This window comes from Dendropsophus ebraccatus, chromosome 6, assembly GCF_027789765.1.
Source record: "Dendropsophus ebraccatus isolate aDenEbr1 chromosome 6, aDenEbr1.pat, whole genome shotgun sequence".
NCBI classification, from domain to species: Eukaryota; Metazoa; Chordata; class Amphibia; order Anura; family Hylidae; genus Dendropsophus; species Dendropsophus ebraccatus.
This window is the reverse complement of record NC_091459.1, coordinates 36,223,819-36,242,450: the sequence shown is the minus strand read 5'-3', so window position 1 is coordinate 36,242,450 and position 18,632 is coordinate 36,223,819. Positions and strand designations below refer to the sequence as shown.

Below are 18,632 nucleotides of genomic sequence, written 5' to 3'. Positions count from 1 at the left end.
GTTTTTTTTTTTGTTTTGTTTTTTAAACAGGTGTTGTTTTGAAATAACGGACGTTATTTGCCATTAAATGTCGGCCAGCCACTCAATTTCAACAGTGTGTGAACATAACTTTTCTGTGTTTTCAATCCACTTCTGGTTTCTGGTTGCAAAATACTGAGCAAAAATACTGTGTGGGAACATAGCCTTCAAGTGCATTTATCCAGTTGCGGACACATTTCCATGCTGCCGAATTCTGATACCTTGCTCCCCCCATTTAGCTCTAAGATTGGCTAAGCATAAAGTGGGATATCCCTGGAATCCGGCAGAATGGGTACCCAACTGAATGTACATCCGGCACTGCGGGGGAGTGAGGAGGTGGGTAAGTATGGACTACTTTATTGTTTTATGGAATGAGGAGGCAGTAGGGAATGTTAAAATACCCTTTATTTTAGATCACAATGGTAACACTTGGCTATCATTTACATCACTGGGGCTATAACTATCATAATTCTCCAAAAATAAGACAGTGCCTTATATTAATTTTTACTCAAAAATAGGCACACTGTCTTATTTTTGGGGTATGTCTTATTTTTCTACATAGTACATATCAAATTGGGACCCCTATCATAGTACTTGTGTGTGCCACAGAAGAAAAGAGCTTGGTGTTAGTTTTCCCTTCAAAGACCTTTCTATGAACCTTGGGCCAATTTCGAGCCGCCTAACAATGCAGTTCCTCTGGAGCGAGGAGTCCCGCACACACGCTTGTCATCTAGCAGCTACATGGTCTGCCTCTGTGGTATGAATACCTTTCATTTTTTTAATTACTTGGGCTTGATCTTTGATCGTGTTTATATTTTTAACCTCCATCCATTGCCCTTGGGAAATCTAGTATGAAGATGAAAACAATAGCAGAACATCCTGTAGCTAAAAAGATCACATGGAATGCTCACGACAACTAGAGGTGAATGTAAGGGCCCTTTTACACGCGTCGATTATAGCTAACAAGCATTCCTAGAGATTCTTATTCAGCCAATAATCCATCTGTGTAAAATAGCTACTGATCAGCCGACAAGCGAGCAAACACCTGCCAACTCATGTAATCTTTTGCAAGTCGAATAACAATGATTTTACTGGCTGCACAAAAGATCAAGCAGTTCCTAACCAGGAAATGTGTGGCCGATAACAATGCATAGTAATTAGAGATGAGCGAACCGGGTTCGAGTCCATCCGAACCCGAACGTTCAGTATTTGATTAGCTGGGGCTGCTGAACTTGGATAAAGCTCTAAGGTTGTCTGGAAAACATGGATACAGCCAATGACTATATCCATGATTTCCACATAGCCTTAGGGCTTTATCCAACTTTAGCAGCCACCGCTAATCAAATGCCGGAATTCGGGTTCGGATGGACTCGAGCATGCTCCAGGTTCGCTCATCTCTAATAGTAATGCCTGCAGGAACTATACAGTGATCATTTGTGCCTCTTGTAAAGGGACTACGAGCGAGCTGTGATCTCACTGATGGAGCACATATCATGCTGTATAAGGTTCACACGCTGTATGACACCGTCCGTTCTGTGACACAGCCGTGTCTCAGAATGGCCGGTGTCAGTGAAGTTCATCCCGGACGGTACTGCAGTACTGGCCGGATACACTTCATTTCTTTAGAATTGGGATGTAAGCACATACAGGCGTGCCCGCATTCCAGTTCATCTTAGCCAACAATTCAAAGCCTGGAGCCGCACTTTACGTTGTCTGCTCTGTCAGTCTTGTGCGGCTGCTATTCAATGAATAGTGGCCGCGGAAAACTGACATGTCAGTTTTAGATGCAGCCGAAGGAATCCCGGCCGGAGTATATAAAGTGTGTATAAACTCCGGCCGGGATTCCATAGTAATTAAAGCAACCTACAATTTCATTAAATAACGGCTGTGGTTGCAAAACTGCAACTATGTCCACTGTTTAATGAAATTATACGTTGTGTGAACTTAGCCTAAAAGGGTTATCTGATGTTTTTTAAAAATTCATATACTACTGAATGAAGGTTTGAAGTAGGACATGTCTGTTTAGCCTATCACTGCCAGCAGCTGTGTCCCTTCCCGGCAAGTGACTAGCTGAGCAGGCAGGTCCTGCTCGTAGTGTTCCTCTCGAAAAACAAGAAGATTGGGGTCTGGAAGAAGCTAAATGGGATCTGCACAGGATCTGGGGTTGTAAGTATAGTTGTTGGTTTTTTTTTCCGGGACCCAGCAGTGTATGAATTTTAGCAAAATGCTGGCTACCCCTAAGTTCTAGAGCGACACAGGACTGCATATAACAGAGCAGCATCATAATGTATTGAACAGCATAGAGTACTGGTTTGAAGATCCAGAGAAATCAAAATATACTGTATATGAAGGTATTGGGCTGGACCTTCTATATGGACCATAAAACAATGCAAGCTTTTTTAGGTCATATGCATTCCTTACATTCAGTACATATAATAACTGATATTGATCAGAATGATTCATGTATAATACCATACTAACATAAGAAAACAAATTGAGTTGTTAATTATTATTCTATAATGGGGCAGATAATGTATAATTGAAGATACAGGAAACACTGCCTGTATCATTGTCTTTCTTTACCTGTAGCACATCTATTGTGTAGCTTGTATACACTTTGTTTATATTCAAAACACGTGGCGGTAAATGGGGCATATTCTGTTTACCTAAACCCATTCATTGGCATACCAATTAGAGAGCTCAGCTAAGCAACACTACTTCCGAAAGGTGCCAGCATGCCAAGAAATAGCAGCACGCAGTCATACAGTCACGGCGAGGCATAGAAAGAAGTTTGTTCTCTAACACAGACCGGCCAAACTCAAGCTGTCAGGCCACTGTCAGGTCACATTGCTTCACCAGCCTTTTCTTCTGATTCCAGCACTGTTTGCGTTTTGGCAGTCACTGCCTTTACCAAACAGTCTAAATTATGACACCCACGTCTACAAAGGTGGCACACTGTCAAGGGGCAGGAGTTGTTGTGTGAAAGTGTCACATGCCCTCCAAATAGATCTTGGCTCCTAAACTGTAGTATCATAAGTTACAGATACGGATCTAAAAATATGACAAAACAACAAATATTTGAACAATCTTTTGTTTTATCATAGAACAATAGCTTTGCACATAATTTATTCCTCCAGGAGCATAAATAGAAGGGATGCAGACTGAGCAGTCGCACTGGGGATCTTGTGTCTGAAGGCCCTATTACACAAAATGATTATCGTCTGTATTCGGCCGATATCGCTGTCGTTATGGACGATAATCGGCTTTTGTAATAGAAAACAACGATCAGCCAACATGAACGATGTTGGCTTATCGTTGTCTTTCAACATGTTCAAAGACAAACGACTAAGATAGCAACAATCTGCTGCTCCGTGGAATAGGAGCATAAGAATCTATTGGCTTGCCTGGTTATATACCCGGCTTTATTCACACTGTGATATACACCACGTCCTTGGAGTGGTGCCCCCGGAAGAGCTGCGGTGATTCTTTGGATTTCATGCGCTACATAGAGTTGTGCCTATATTGTTGCACAACTCCATCAGGTGAGTTGTGACATCCACACCTGAACCAGCGCTGTCTTATAATATTACACCTAGAAGCGCCCCTGTCCTTCTTTGTTTTTTTGTGGAATAGGAGCGGCAGCAGACCGCTGCTATCTTCTATGGGCTGCCCGGACGATCTAGCGGTCACCCGGGCAGCTCCCTGTGGCCCCCTGGCTCTTACCCACTCTGACAGCACTCGTTTGCTCCTCTACATCAGCCCGTGTAATAAGGCTTTTAGGGGTCGCCAAGGGATCATTATTATAAATGCCATGATAGACATGGGGCCTAAAACAGATTTTGAACTATGGGCCAGAAGGTACAAGTTACACCTCTGATTGTATAGAGAATGTTCTAGCTTATTGGAAAAAGCTCCAAGGTTTGACTTTTTTTTTTTTTTTTTGCTTAAAGGGGTTATCCAGCATTAGAAAAAAATATCTGCCTTCTGAACACACTCTTGTCTCCAGTTTGGGTGAAGTTTTGCAACTCAGTTCCATGGAAGTGAACTGGAGACAAGAGTTGTGTTGGAAGCCATGCGCACGTTCACTAGAGATGAGTCCGACGCCCATAGAGAATTACTGCGTCAGACTCATCTCTGGTGACCGCGCGCACGGCTTCCGACAGGGATTTCTCAGGGGCTCCACCAAGGGGTCGGGCGGAATTCACCCTGGCAGCCGGGGTGACAGGTCCCCTTTAAAGAAGAATTCCCCCAAAATGTTTTATTTGCTCCACAGCTGCAGGCTGGAATGTTTACTTTGCCGCGACGCAGCTTCATTCCGGTGCTACGGCGCTGGCACTCATGTAGCCTCCTTTCTTTCTGTCCCACACCTGAAGTCAGGATTTTCTATGCATCTCCATGAGAATGCTCTCATAGAAATACATTGAAGGCCCCTATTTCCGCTCTTCAAAAGCCCTGGGGAAATAAGAGGGGGCAGAAGAGCCGTGATGTCAGCGCCAGTGGGATCCGAATAGCACTGTATGTGGTGTCCCATCACTGGTACACCGTCGCGGGAAAGAGTCTATGGCGGGTGAGTATACATGCCAGGAAATAAAACATTTTGAGGGAGAGTTCTTCTTTAACTAGCACGAAGAAAATGATTTTATAATAAACCAAAATAAATTCAAGCCGAGTATCAGCTGTGGTCCTACGCTGTTTATATGAAGATGTCACAGTGGCCACAAAGGTTTGTGCCCAGATCATTATATTTTACCATTATATTTTACCAATCGATTAAATTGCAATAATAACATATATATATATATATATATATATATATATATATATATATATATATACACATATATATATATATTCTTCACCATAACTTCTGTATATATGCACACACAATACTATGCAAACGTTTGAGGCAGGTGTGGATGGAAAAAATGCTGCAAAGTAAGATGCCTCCCATTAGAGAAGCACCTGATTGGCTCCAAATCTTTGTTCCGCTCTAGGACAATGACCCAATGACCCAAACATACAGCCAATGTCATTAAGAACTGTCTTCAGCCTAGAGAACAATGAGTCCTGCAGGCTCCCATAGAGCTCAGATCTCAACATCATCAAGTCATGTGTTTGGAATCACATGAAGAGACACAAGGACGTGAGCTGCCTACATCCACAGAAGATCTCTGCTCAGTTCTCCAAGATGTTTGTAACAACCTCCTTGCCGAGGTCCTTCAAAAACTGGGTGCAGGTGTACCTGAAAGACTTGAGGCAAAGGACGGTCACACCAAATATATATATTTTTTCTTATTAATCAATGAAATTATTACGAACACTGAAAGCATTTTTACTCTGCGGCACCTTTTCACACCTGCCTAAGACTTTTGCACAGTGCTGTATATAGACTAGCAACCGGTTTGGATAATTTTTATGGCCAGTTACTACACACCTGTAACATTATTTTGCCATTTCAGATGCACAGTATGAACAGAACACGTCCAGGTACTTACCTGTCACTAATGGCCGGAGATGAAGGTGGGGATGTAGCCAAAGAATTACGAGTTTTCTTTTTGTGCCTCCAGCTACCAAATGGTTTCTTCTTTGTCTCCATGTAGGTATCCCCATGTGAATTGAGCTCCTCCGATGCAGGTGGGTCCTTAAGAATAGCTTCATCCCCAGGCCCGAGCTGTTGTTCCTTTGTCTGGATCTCATCACCTCCTTTCTCGGAGTCTGCAGATTTGCCCTTGAAGAACTTTCCCAGTCTACGAAAGCTATTGCTCTTCTTTTCTTTCTCCATTGTGACTATTGATACTACACAAATAGGCTGTAGGCTTCAATAGAGAGACAGTTATAGCAGCTACTTCAAACAATGGGTTCCCAAAAGTATTAAGCAACCCTGCTCAGGAGAAAAGCAGCGTATTGTTAAAACACAGAAGGTAGGTCCACAGGCGGATGTAGTCCAGTAACAGGTAGGACCAGTATAAAATTACTTCCACGCTATAGGAATACTTTGCTTTTAAACATGAGCTTCAAGTGTTCAATCCATAGTGTGTCAGAAGATGGTCAGCACTTTACAGCCAGCAGGTTAATACCATGGTCCTACCTGTAGCACCTTCAAACAAGTGTCCAGTTGTATCCTATGGCAGCACAGTTGTCCTGAATCTTTCTCCTGCCATGTATCCATGCATGGGGACCCTGTCAAAACGAAGGAGCTATATCGGGTGATGAGCTGTGGACAGGTTCTCGTCCGCTCCGCTCTGCTGTGTTGTGTTTCTATACATAAGTGTTGGTGCTGTGCACTTGGGAAGGCACAAGGCATGTGTGATCAGCTGCAGTGCACAGAGGAGGAGTCACCCTGCAGGCTCAGGTTACCAGGCTCTCTACCCTGTCATCAGCCACTCTGAAGAATGGGAGGTGTACAATAGCAGGGACTATGCAGCCACTGACTAGTGTTGCTGCTGGACCTGTATAGTCATTGACAGGCAGCAGGAATTTTGAAATGCGGCGCACTTACCTGGAAATCGAGTTGCACTGTTTAGACGGCCGCTGGGGATGTGTGACCAAGATGCAGGTGGAATCTCAGATATGTCATCTGATTTTTCCAGGTTGTTTACAAGAGAAGTTCTATTTTTGGAGTTGTTTTAAGGGGATTCCTATAGTTTTATGTAAATAAGGAAAACGTATTCGAGTCTGTAATCTAATTTTTTTTGATCAGTGTTAGCAGTGTTCAAGATCTCTGAACACAGCGCAAGGGCCCTATTACAGGGGACGATTATCGTGCGGAAAAACGTTGGAATTTAAACAATAATCATTCTGTGTAATTGCAGGCAACGATCGAAAAATTGTTTGTATGTCGATCGCTGATTTAGAGCTGAACCTAAAATTATCGTTAATCATTCGCTAATCGTTCGATGTAATTCCACATTCGTTCGCTCACGTTCTGCATTTTTTCACTAATCGTTTAGTGTAATTGCACATTGTTCATTGTTTTGCTGGGATCAGAAAGTAAACGATCATAGTAACGATCGCAAGTAGGGTCCTATTACACGGAGCGATTTTTAACGATTAACGACTAACAATAAACGGTCGCAAATGAGATTGTTTATCATTAACCTGAAATCGTTCACCATATTACACAGAACTATGGTTGTTAGTTACGATTGTTACTATAATCGTTATTGCGATCGTTTATACCTTCTGATCCCAGCAAAACAGCGAACGATTAGCGATCGATTAACGATAATTTTAGGTTCAGATCTAAATCAGCGATCAACGACATGCGAACGATTTTTCAATCGTTGCCTGCAATTACACAGAACGATTATCGTTTAAATTCCAAAGACTAAACGATTTTTCACATGTTAATCGTCCTGTGTATTAGGGCCGTATGTATTAACGATCGTAACTAATGACTATCGTTCTGTGTAATATGGTCAACGATTTCAGGTTAACGATAAACAATCCAATTTGCGATCGTTTATTGTTAGTCGTTAATCATTAAAAATCGCTCCGTGTAATAGGACCGTAAGTGTATAAAAACTTTTATTGTTGACCTAGTTCACTTTTCCACGATGTGTATCACTTTTAAAGAGGTTCTCTAATCAATACTTAAGGCCCTATTCCACGGAACGATTATCGTCCGTATTCGGCCGATATCGGCCGCTACGGACGATAATCGTCCCGTGGAATAGAGTGCAACGATCAGCCGACATCGTTCATGTCGGCTGATCGTTGCAGTCGCTTGCTTTTCAACATGTTGAAAAATAAGCGACTGATATAGCAGCGATCTGCTGCCGTCGCTCCGTTGAATAGGAGCGTTGGCAGCAGACGCTGCTATATCCTATGGGCTGCACGGACGATCAGCGATCCCCCGGGCAGCTCCCCGCAGCTCCCCGCCGCCCCCTCCCGCACTCACCCGCTCGCTGCAGCCGCATTGAATAGCGGCGGCAGCGAGCGGTGAACGAGGAGCAAGCGAGCGCCGAGAGCGCTCGTTTGCTCCTCTAACGACCCGTGTAATAGGCCCTTTACTTGTCCCCTATCCACAGGATACGGGACAAGGAAAAGATGGCAGGGGGGTGTCTGATCTCTGTACTCCCTGGCGATCTCCAGAGTCTGGCTCCTCTATTTTGATTATAGCTGCGGGTCGGCATTCATTCTCTGTGGAGTCGACAGAGAGCTGAGGACTCGGCTCTTCCCAGTGGCTCCATAGAGAATGAATAGAGGCTCCAGAGGGCGCCAAATACAGAACCCGCCTCTTTCCGATGGCTCCATAGAGAATGATTAGAGCCGGGGCCCGCTTCCTGGTGCGCCGCACTACTTGGTTAGTGGTTGGAGCAAAATATGGCGTCTGGTAATCAGCACCAGTATCAGGCAGGACACCACTCAGAGACCCCTTTACTGAGGTATGACAGGAGGTATGGCCCCATTACAGATGCATAACCTGGGAGCGAGGAAGGAAAGTATGGCTTCCCCTAGCCTTAGTGCCATTGAAAGACGCAGTGGAAAAACTCTGTAATAGAACGGTTATAGAAAGAGTATAGAAATAGATGTTGGCCTAATGTTTGTTTAGGGCAGGGACAGCGGATTCTGGTCAAGGCTGTGTTCCTGCTCTGCTGGCTTCCATAGAAATCCGGCTCTCTGTTCAGCCAACCATAGAGGTGAATGGGGGAGTGGGACACCAGTATAAGCCGACAGAACAGAAACACAGTTGGGACCAGAAGATTGCACAGTGGGATCGACGAGGGAAACAAGAGGGGGTAAAGTCTGGCTTGTTTGTTATTTTATGCCAGGGGGAGGCAGCATGCATAGTTTTCTCAGACATTCTTTTTAAGTTCATGCCCAACTGATTATTTACTGAATTGTCAGACAAACTATAATTTACCGTATCTCAGGATCACAAGGACACATTAATAAGCTATAAAAAGGTGTATATCAGGGCACCCTAAGCTATTCCATTTTTTTCATCTAATTATTTTTGGATTGGCAACAAGGTCTCTTTAAATTACAATTTACACTAATGTTTTTACAGTAAATCCGGTTTATAGGCCAACATTTCCTACTATGTATCACTTCAACCTAGTCCCCAAGGCAAAATCTGAAGAATTTAGGTACTGTAAGGTTAGGTGTACTGTAATGTTATCAGATGACAGTTTTTCCATGAAAAGTATGTCTTTTGAATTATAACTGAAAAGTTACAATAGTTTTTCTTTACGTTCACAAAAGTTAATTATAATTTATATAATCCAAAAATAAGAAAACTAAATCTGTACTGTTCAGAAATACAACCAAAAAATCATTCCTATTAAAGAGTACCTAGTAGAGACGAGCATGCTCGGGTCCGATTGTTCGGCATTTGAATACCAGTGACTAGAGATGTTGGATGCAGCCCTAGGGGGTCAAGGAAAATATGCTGCATCCAACATCTTCAGCCCCAAATGATCAGATTCCAGCATACTTGGATTGTGCTCAGTGTCGGACTGCCCCAACAAAGGACTGGAGGATCCTCCGGTCTTCCGATCCTCTGAGCTTTAGAACCCGCACTTACACTGACTGACATGTTGTTTCTCACTGGTTCTTCATTGGTGGGTCCCCAGGATCATTTCCTTTGGTGGGCCCCAGACACCCCAGTCCGACACTAATTGTGCTCATCCCTAGTACCTATTATTAACTCCCAGCAAAAAAGATATGTTACGATCATTAAACAGCTTCGGGTGTCCTGACCGTTTTACAGATATGGGTCTATAATTTGTCTGACAAATAGTTAATAGTCAGATGGGTTTGAACTAATAGGGCTGAATATCAGGTGTGTGTGTGTGTGTGTGTGTGGGGGGGGGGGGGGGGGGGGGGGGGGCAGGGGCTGGCTGGCAAATTTTAGCCTGGGGGGCAGGTACACAGCAGTGGCCCATGAGTAGCCGGCTAGCGGCCCATCCTTCAAGGACCACTCTGGTCCTTACCTTTTATTACGCTCCCCACATCGGTGCGAGGAAGGTAGATGCCACCCACTCCAATACTTCCTCCAGCGGCAATGTTCTCACACTTCGGATAACACATTGAGCCCTTCCAGTCATTTGTAAACAAGGAATTCCTACTGTTCCCTGTGAAGGGGTCGGAAGACACTTTCCTGTATAAGTCCATGGGACGGCTCAGCGCTGACACCGAACCATAGTCCCATAGACTTACATTGAGAAAGAGACTTCTGGCCCCTTCACACAGAGCAGTAGGAATTCCCTGGTCACAAATGTCCAGAAGGGCTGGAGACGTTATCCAAACTGTGCTGCTGGCAGAAGTACAGGCCCGGGTTATCATCCACCATCCCTGCACTGATGTTGGGAGGGTAATATTTGGTAAGAGCACAATTGTGCTGATATGGTTTTCAGCTGCACAGTATAGATTTACTGTGCATCTCCCCGAGGCTACCAACCACTGGGTATAAGATGCTGGGAAAGCTGGGTGACCTCCATTACACTGAGTACAATACAAGATGCTGGGAAAGCTGGGTGACCTCCATTACACTGAGTACAATACAAGATGCTGGGAAACTGGGGTTTCTGTATTTTCAACATAGTCACTTTTCCCTTCACATGATCACTTTTGCTGTCAAAATTCCCCCGCCCCCCTCATGTGCGCACCCCCTATTAGTAAAAATAATAATAAACATGGGATGCTGTGTGGGGATGGGGGGGGGGGCTGCAGGGGATGCTGTGTGTGTGGGGATGGGGGGGGGGGGGCTGCAGGGGATGCTGTGTGTGGGGGGATGGGGGGGGCTGCAGGGGATGCTGGGAGGGGGGGAGGGTAGGATGGGGGGCTGCAGGGGATGCTGGGAGGGTAGGATGGGGGGCTGCAGGGGATGCTGTGTGTGTGTAGATGGGGGAGGGCTGCAGGTTATGCTGTGGGGGGGGATGGGGGGGCTGCAGGGGATGCTGTGTGTGGGGATTGGGGGGCTGCAGGGGATGCTGTGTGTGGGGGGGGGTATGGGGGGCTGCAGGGGATGCTGTGTGTGTGGAGGGGGGCTGCAGGAGATGCTGTGTGTAAGGATGGGAGGGGTGCAGGGGATGCTGTGTGTGTGGGGATGGGGGGGCTGCAGGGGATGCTGTGTTTGCGGATAGGGGGCTGCAGGGGATGCTGTGTGGGGGGGATGGAGGGGGCTGCAGGGGATTCTGTGTGTGTGGGGGGATGGAGGGGGCTGCAGGGGATGCTGTGTGTGTGGGGATAGGGCGGGCTGCAGGGGATGCTGTGTGTGTGTGGGGATAGGGGGGGGCTGCAGGGGATGCTGTGTTTGGGGATAGGGGGGTCTGCAGGGGATGCTGTGTTTGGGGATAGGGGGGTCTGCAGGGGATGCTGTGTTTGGGGATAGGGGGGTCTGCAGGGGATGCTGTGTGTGGGGATGGGGGGGCTGCAGGGGATGCTGTGTGTGTGGAAGGGGGCTGCAGGAGATGCTGTGTGTAAGGATGGGAGGGGTGCAGGGGATGCTGTGTGTGTGGGGATGGGGGGGCTGCAGGGGATGCTGTGTTTGCGAATAGGGGGCTGCAGGGGATGCTGTGTGGGGGGGATGGAGGGGGCTGCAGGGGATGCTGTGTGGGGGGGGGGATGGAGGGGGCTGCAGGGGATGCTGTGTGTGTGGGGATAGGGGGGGCTGCAGGGGATGCTGTGTGTGTGGGGATGGGGGGGGCTGCAGGGGATGCTGTGTTTGGGGATAGGGGGGGCTGCAGGGGATGCTGTGTGTGGGGATGGGGGGGCTGCAGGGGATGCTGTGTGTGGAAGGATGGGGGTCTGCAGGGGATGCTGTGTGTGTAGGGATGGGGGGGCTGGAGGGGATGCTGTGTGTGTAGGGATGGGGGTCTGCAGGGGATGCTGTGTGTGGGGATAGGGGGGGCTGCAGGGGATGCTGTGTGTGTGGGGATGGGGGTCTGCAGGGGATTCTTTGTTTGGAGATAGGGGGGTCTGCAGGGGATGCTGTGTGTGTAGGGATGGGGGGGGGGCTGCAGGGGATGCTGTGTGTGTGGGGATGGGGGTCTGCAGGGGATGCTGTGTGTAAGGATGGGGGGGTGCAGGGGATGCTGTGTGTGGGGGATGGGGGGCTACAGGGGATGCGGTGTGGGGGGGGATGGGGGGCTGCAGGGGATGCTGTGTGTGGGGATAAGGGGCTGCAGGGGATGCTGTGTGGGGGGGATGGAGGGGTCTGCAGGGGATGCTGTGTGTGTGGGCATAGGGGGTCTGCAGGGGATGCTGTGTTTGGAAATAGGGGGGTCTGCAGGGGATGCTGTGTTTGGGGATAGGGGGGGGGGCTGCAGGGGATGCTGTGTGTGTTGGGATGGGGGGCTGCAGGGGATGCTATGTTCGGGTATAGGGGGGTCTGCAGGGGATGCTGTGTTTGGGGATAGGGGGGGGGTCTGCAGGAGATGCTGTGTGTGTGGGGATGGGGGAGGGCTGCAGGGGATGCTGTGTGTGGGGGGTATGGGGGGCTGCAGGGGATGCTGTGTGTGTGGAGGGGGGCTGCAGGAGATGCTGTGTTTAAGGATGGGGAGGGGGTGCAGGGGATCCTGTGTGGGGGGGGGATGGGGGGGCTGCAGGGGATGCTGTGTGTGTGTGGGGATAGGGGGGGGGGCTGCAGGGGATGCTGTGTGTGTGGGGATGGGGGTCTGCAGGGGATGCTGTGTTTGGGGATAGGGGGGGGTCTGCAGGGGATGCTGTGTTTGGGGATAGGGGGGGCTGCAGGGGATGCTGTGTTTGGGGATAGGGGGGGGCTGCAGGGGATGCTGTGTGTGTGGGAGGATGGGGGGCTGCAGGGGATGCTGTGTGTGTAGGGATGGGGGGGCTGCAGGGGATGCTGTGTGTGGGGATAGGGGGGTCTGCAGGGGATGCTGTGTGTGTGGGGATGGGGGTCTGCAGGGGATGCTGTGTGTGTGGGGATGGGGGTCTGCAGGGGATGCTGTGTGTAAGGATGGGGGGGGGTGCAGGGGATGCTGTGTGTGGGGGATGGGGGGGCTACAGGGGATGCTGTGTGTGGGGGGATGGGGGGCTGCAGGGGATGCTGTGTTTGGGGATAGGGGGGCTGCAGGGGATGCTGTGTGTGGGGGGATGGAGGTCTGCAGGGGATGCTGTGTGTGGGGATAGGGGGGGCTGCCGGGGATGCTGTGTGTGTGGGGATGGGGGTCAGCAGGGGATGCTGTGTGTGTGGGGATGGGGGTCTGCAGGGGATGCTGTGTGTGTGGGGATGGGGGGCTGCAGGGGATGCTGTGTTTGGGGATAGGGGTCTGCAGCGGATGCTGTGTGGGGGGGATGGAGGGGTCTGCAGGGGATGCTGTGTGTGTGGGGATAGGGGGTCTGCAGGGGATGCTGTTTGGAGATAGGGGGGTCTGCAGGGGATGCTGTGTTTGGGGATAGGGGGGGCTGGAGGGGATGCTGTGTGTGTGGGGATGGGGGTCTGCAGGGGATGCTGTGTGGGGGGGATGGAGGGGTCTGCAGGGGATGCTGTGTGTGTGGGGATGGGGGTCTGCAGGAGATGCTGTGTGGGGGGGATGGGGGGGCTACAGGGGATGCTGTGTGTGGGGGGATGGGGGGCTGCAGGGGATGCTGTGTTTGGGGATGGGGGGGCTGCAGGGGATGCTGTGTGGGTGGGGATGGGGGTCTGCAGGGGATGCTGTGTGTGGGGGGATGGGGGGGCTACAGGGGATGCTGTGTTTGGGGATGGGATGGGGGGGGCTGCAGGGGATGCTGTGTTTGGAGATAGAGGGTCTGCAGGGGATGCTGTGTTTTTGGGGATAGGGGTGGCTGCAGGGGATGCTGTGTGTGTAGGGATGGGGGTCTGCAGGGGATGCTGTGTGTTGCGGGATGGGGGGGCTACAGGGGATGCTGTGTGTGGGGGATGGGGGTCTGCAGGGGATGCTGTGTTTGGGGATAGGGGGGGGTCTGCAGGGGATGCTGTGTGGGGATGGGGGGCTGCAGGGGATGCTGTGTGTGTGGGGATAGGGGGGCTGCAGGGGATGCTGTGTGGGGATGGGGGGCTGCAGGGGATGCTGTGTGGGGATGGGGGGCTGCAGGGGATGCTGTGTTTGGGGATAGGGAGGGCTGCAGGGGATGCTGTGTGGGGGGGGGAATGGGGGCTGCAGGTCTGCAGGGGATGCTGTGTGGGGATGGGGGTCTGCAGGGGATGCTGTGTGTGGGGAGGGATAGAGGGGCTGCAGGGATTGCTCTGTAGGCCTCCCCTGTACAGTAATTACCTGGCTCCCTGCAGACCACCATCTTCTCTATTTTCCGGCTCCTCTATCCAGGCTGTATTAGTGGCAGCTGGGGGGAGAGAGCAGCCTCTAGTGGCCGGAGGGAGAAGGTGCAGCAGTTTACTTTTAACTATAAGCCTCATAGGCTTTAGTTAAAAGTATAGGAGTCTGCTGAGGGGGCGGGGTTTGACGGCGTGGAGGGGGCGGGGTTTGACGGCGTGGAGGGGGCGGAGCTTCAGCGGCGGCCCGCAATACAGCCTGGCCTCTCAGCGCTCTTAGGTGACAGAGAAAAGAGCGCTGGGGAGGCAAGAAGCTGCAGGGCGGCCCTGACACCATCAACCAGCTGTCAGTGAGTGACAGCTGTGCGGCCCTTTAATGAAGTGGGGAAGAACGGCCCGGGGGGCAGATGCCACCCTGCCCCCCGGCCCAACCCGCCCCTGGGGGGGGGGGGTTGGGGGTTCTAGGCATACATGTCCCTCAATGTAAAACAACCACACCCCCTGACTGTATAATCACAACCATCACCTGATATTCAACCCTATTAAAATTATGTTCAAACCCAAAAGTATTTAATCAGGACACCCTTAGATATTTAATGGTAGTAACATCTTTATGGGTTGGATACAGTTCTACTTTAAAGCAACAGTAATATTTCAAGGCAATTACATTATTTTACAAAATATCTGATATTACTTGGATATTCCTTAAAGGGAACCCGTCACCATGATACTTTTATGTAAGCTATCAGCATTATATTATAGAGCAGGAGGAGCTGAGCATATTGATATATATCTTTATGGGAAAAGATTCCGTATAAAGTGTAATTTATTGATTGAAATCTCTGATGTTTCCATGCTAAAGAGTCCAGTCCATTGAGTGACACCGCCCACTGGACTCATAAGGGATTTTAATCAACAAGTTACAAGTTATACTGAATCTTTTCCCACAAAGATATATATCAATCTGCTCAGCTCTTCCTGCTCTATAACATGATTGTGATAGATTAGATAGCAATGTCTTGGTGACAGGTTCCCTTTAAGGGTGTTAAGCATATGGGGAAAATATAGAAGACAGCAGGGATAGAGTTTATTTTCTGTCTGTAGGAAAACCCTAGATGTTAAATAGAAGTGCACCCCCTAATATGTTTCACACATTTCAGTCCATGAACAGTGCCACTCTTGTCCCCAGTTTGTGTGAGGTATTGCAGCACAGTTCCATTGAAGTGATTGAAGCTACCTTGTAATACCAAATACAACCAGAAGTCAGGTGTGGTGCTGTTTTTGGAAGAAAGCACCTATGTTTTTTTCTCATTCTGGATAACTCTTTTAATAAGACTATAGCTTGCTGTGAATGAGCAGATGTCTCAGACAGGTTGTGTGCTATGAGCTCTGCATTTGCTGGTAAAGTCAAGGTCAAATAATTTTACTAAGAGCTATGACAAGGCCTGAGGCATTTGTTCTGTGTGCCTGCTCTCAACTTCTCTTCAGAAATTCTTCTTACTTATGTTTAAGCTTTTGCTAATTATTTTGTGTTTTTCTTGAATATTCAGTCATTTTATTTGTTGCATAGTATTATTTAGATTGTTCATGCGCAGCCAACTGCACAATACTTAGTTAAGGACAAAAATGTTACCTCGGCTGACTTCTTTGTAGATGGTGACAGTGAGTTAGTTGTTCAGCTAAAACAATTGTTTGTTGTTAAAGGAAAAGAAAATTTGGTTGTGTAGCTGGGGGAGGTGGAAAAATTACCAACATATTATACTCCCCTCTGCTGGTACCCCGCAGCTGCCACTCCAATGCTCAGGTCCCCGACTGTTCTCTGCAGCTTCCAGGTTCTGTATCGTTCCGACCCCACAAGATCTGCCCGCTCAGCCAATCACAGACTGCAGAAGGACGTAGTTGTGGCCACTGATTGGCTAAGCAGGTAGGCCTGAGGAGTCAGGACATCACAGAACCTGGAAGAAACAGATACTAGCAGGTTCCCCAAGTGTTGTCGCAGTAGCTGCAAGGACCGGAGGAGCTGAGTACTGTATGTTAGTTAATTTTACACCACCCCCAGACATGAACATTTTTCTTTTCCCCGGGTAAGCCTTAAAGGGCTAATGAATCATTGTTTTGGTTGACCCTTTCATTGAGGTGCTATGGAGGTGGGAAATAACTTGGGTGTCACAGAGACATGTCAAAAGTTTTTATCGGTCAAGGTCTAACTACTTAGACTCCCACTGATCTCTACAACGAACTGGGAGAACGATGTGATTATGTGCTTCACTCTCTAGCTCACTGTATGACATTACTTTCTATTACTTTCAGACTAGGTGGACCAAGTGATCTTCTTCTGACAATTCTCTCCCCACTTGTTCTATTGATAAGTCAGGGTACAGGTACACTTTAAGGCTATGTTCACACAGCGTAATAGTACGGCCGTTGTTGCAATCGGCAACAATGGCTGTACTTTGTACGAATGGATACGCTGCATGTTCTTCTATGGGATCCCGTCCAGAGCGTATACACATAGTATTTGCTCCGGCCGGGATCCCAAGCGACGCCGCAAACAACTGACATGTCAGTTTTCTGTGGCCGTTATTTAGTGCATTGTGGCCGTAGAAGACCATGTCAGTGCACACTATGAAGCGAGTGGTTCCGGCTTGCTTCATAGTGTGCAGTGGCAAGTTCTGATGTGTGTGCGCTGATGCGCCCGCAACAGAACTCTATGGCCATAAAGATCATCCAGCTGATACTGCAGTACCATCCGGGATGGTCTAAAGCCAAATGTGCAAGTTATCATGGCAGGCAGCTTTAGGATGAATTAGTGTCCATTCAACCGCTGTTATGTTAACCTTTAGGGACCAAATACAGTGGGGGGAGGGGGGGGATTTATCAAACATGGTGTAAAGTGAAACTGGCTCAGTTGCCCCTAGCAACCAATCAGATTCCACCTTTCATTTTCCAAAGAGTCTGTGAGGAATGAAAGGTGGAATCTGATTGGTTGCTAGGGGCAACTGAACCAGTGTTACTTTACACCATGTTTGATAAGTCTCCCCCATTATGTGTGCAGAAACTTGTGTCTGTGGCACCAAGAGAACTTGTCCCACCCCGCCTAGATGTAAAGGCTTGGCCACTCTGAGCTGAGGGTTTTTAAGTTTGATTGCTTGTCAAGAAGGGGTGCACACCCAAAATGATATGTTCCACAATGTAAAACATTTCTGATGGAAAATCCTGTATATTCGCATAGCATATATTTTATATATATCGGACATTTTAAAGGGAAACTGTCTACTTTAGAAGGGGTACTGTAGCGAAAATCTTTTTTCTTTTAAATCAAAATTATATAGACTTGTAATTTACTTCTATTTAAAAATCTCAAGTCCTATACTTATCAGCTGCTGTATGTCCTGCAGGAAGTGGTGTTTTCTTTTCAGTCTGACACAGTGCTCTCTGCTGTCACCTCTGTCTGAAACAGGAACCGTGTAGAGCAGGAGAGGAATTTTATGAGATGTCAGCAGAGAGCACTGTGTCAGAAAGCACCTTTTTCAGCAGGACATACAGCAGCTGATAAGTATGGGAATATGAGATTTTTAAATAGAAGTAAATTACAAATCTATATAAAAATTTCTGATACCAGTTGATTTGAAAGAAAAATATTTTTGCCGGAGTACCCCTTTAAGATGCATACCTCCTCCCTCCCCCATCCAGAAAACATTTTAAGTACAAAGGTTTAGATCTCAATCCCAAACTAGTATCCTAGGCAAAACAATTATGATAAAAACAGTACTTCAGACATGTCAAAACTTACTGATTGCACCAGATCTCACTCTGGTAACCCACTTTTTTAAAGATACAGCTGGGGGGGGGGGGGGGGATGCACAGCCGTGAAGTTATCCTGAGCCTTTTCTCTGTGCTCAGGAGACGTGACAATCTAGTCACAAAGAAGCCGCTTCATCTGGGCAGAGGTGTGAGTATCAGATACACAACTGTTGCTTCACAACAAATAAGAAAGCCGCAGGTGTTATATTACAGTACACGTTATAGGATCACAGTACATTTCCTTTTCATATAGAAGGTAGACCAGGAATTAATCTAATGTAAAGACTTTAAAAGGATTATCCAGTGAAAATCTTTTACTTTCAAATCAACTGGTTTCAGAAAGTTATATAGATTTGTAATTTACTTCTGTTTAAAAATTACAGGTCTTTCCATACTTATCAGCTGCTGTATGTCCTGCAGGAAGTGGTGTATTCTTTCCAGTCTGACACAGTGCTCTCTGCTGCCACCTCTGTCCGAGACAGGAATCATCCAGAGCAGGAGAACTTTTTTATGTGGATTTGCTACTGCTCTGGACAGTTCCTGTCTCGGACATTGGCTTCTAAACTATGGAAACTGTCAGCAATTTCTTTGCATGTGTCATTATAGAGGA

The 18,632-nt window shown here is 47.9% G+C and overlaps 1 protein-coding gene across 1 annotated transcript in view; it reads right to left on the bottom strand.

The window, feature by feature from the left end:
- Nucleotides 1-6,290, bottom strand: part of CRYBG1 (crystallin beta-gamma domain containing 1) — a 179,901-nt gene extending 173,611 nt beyond the window's left edge. The window contains exon 1 of the mRNA XM_069974795.1: nt 5,514-6,290. Within this exon, the coding sequence (XP_069830896.1) occupies nt 5,514-5,800 (287 nt within the window). The 5' untranslated portion in view covers nt 5,801-6,290. The remainder of the gene's footprint in view (nt 1-5,513) is intronic.
- Nucleotides 6,291-18,632: the final 12,342 nt, after the last annotated feature.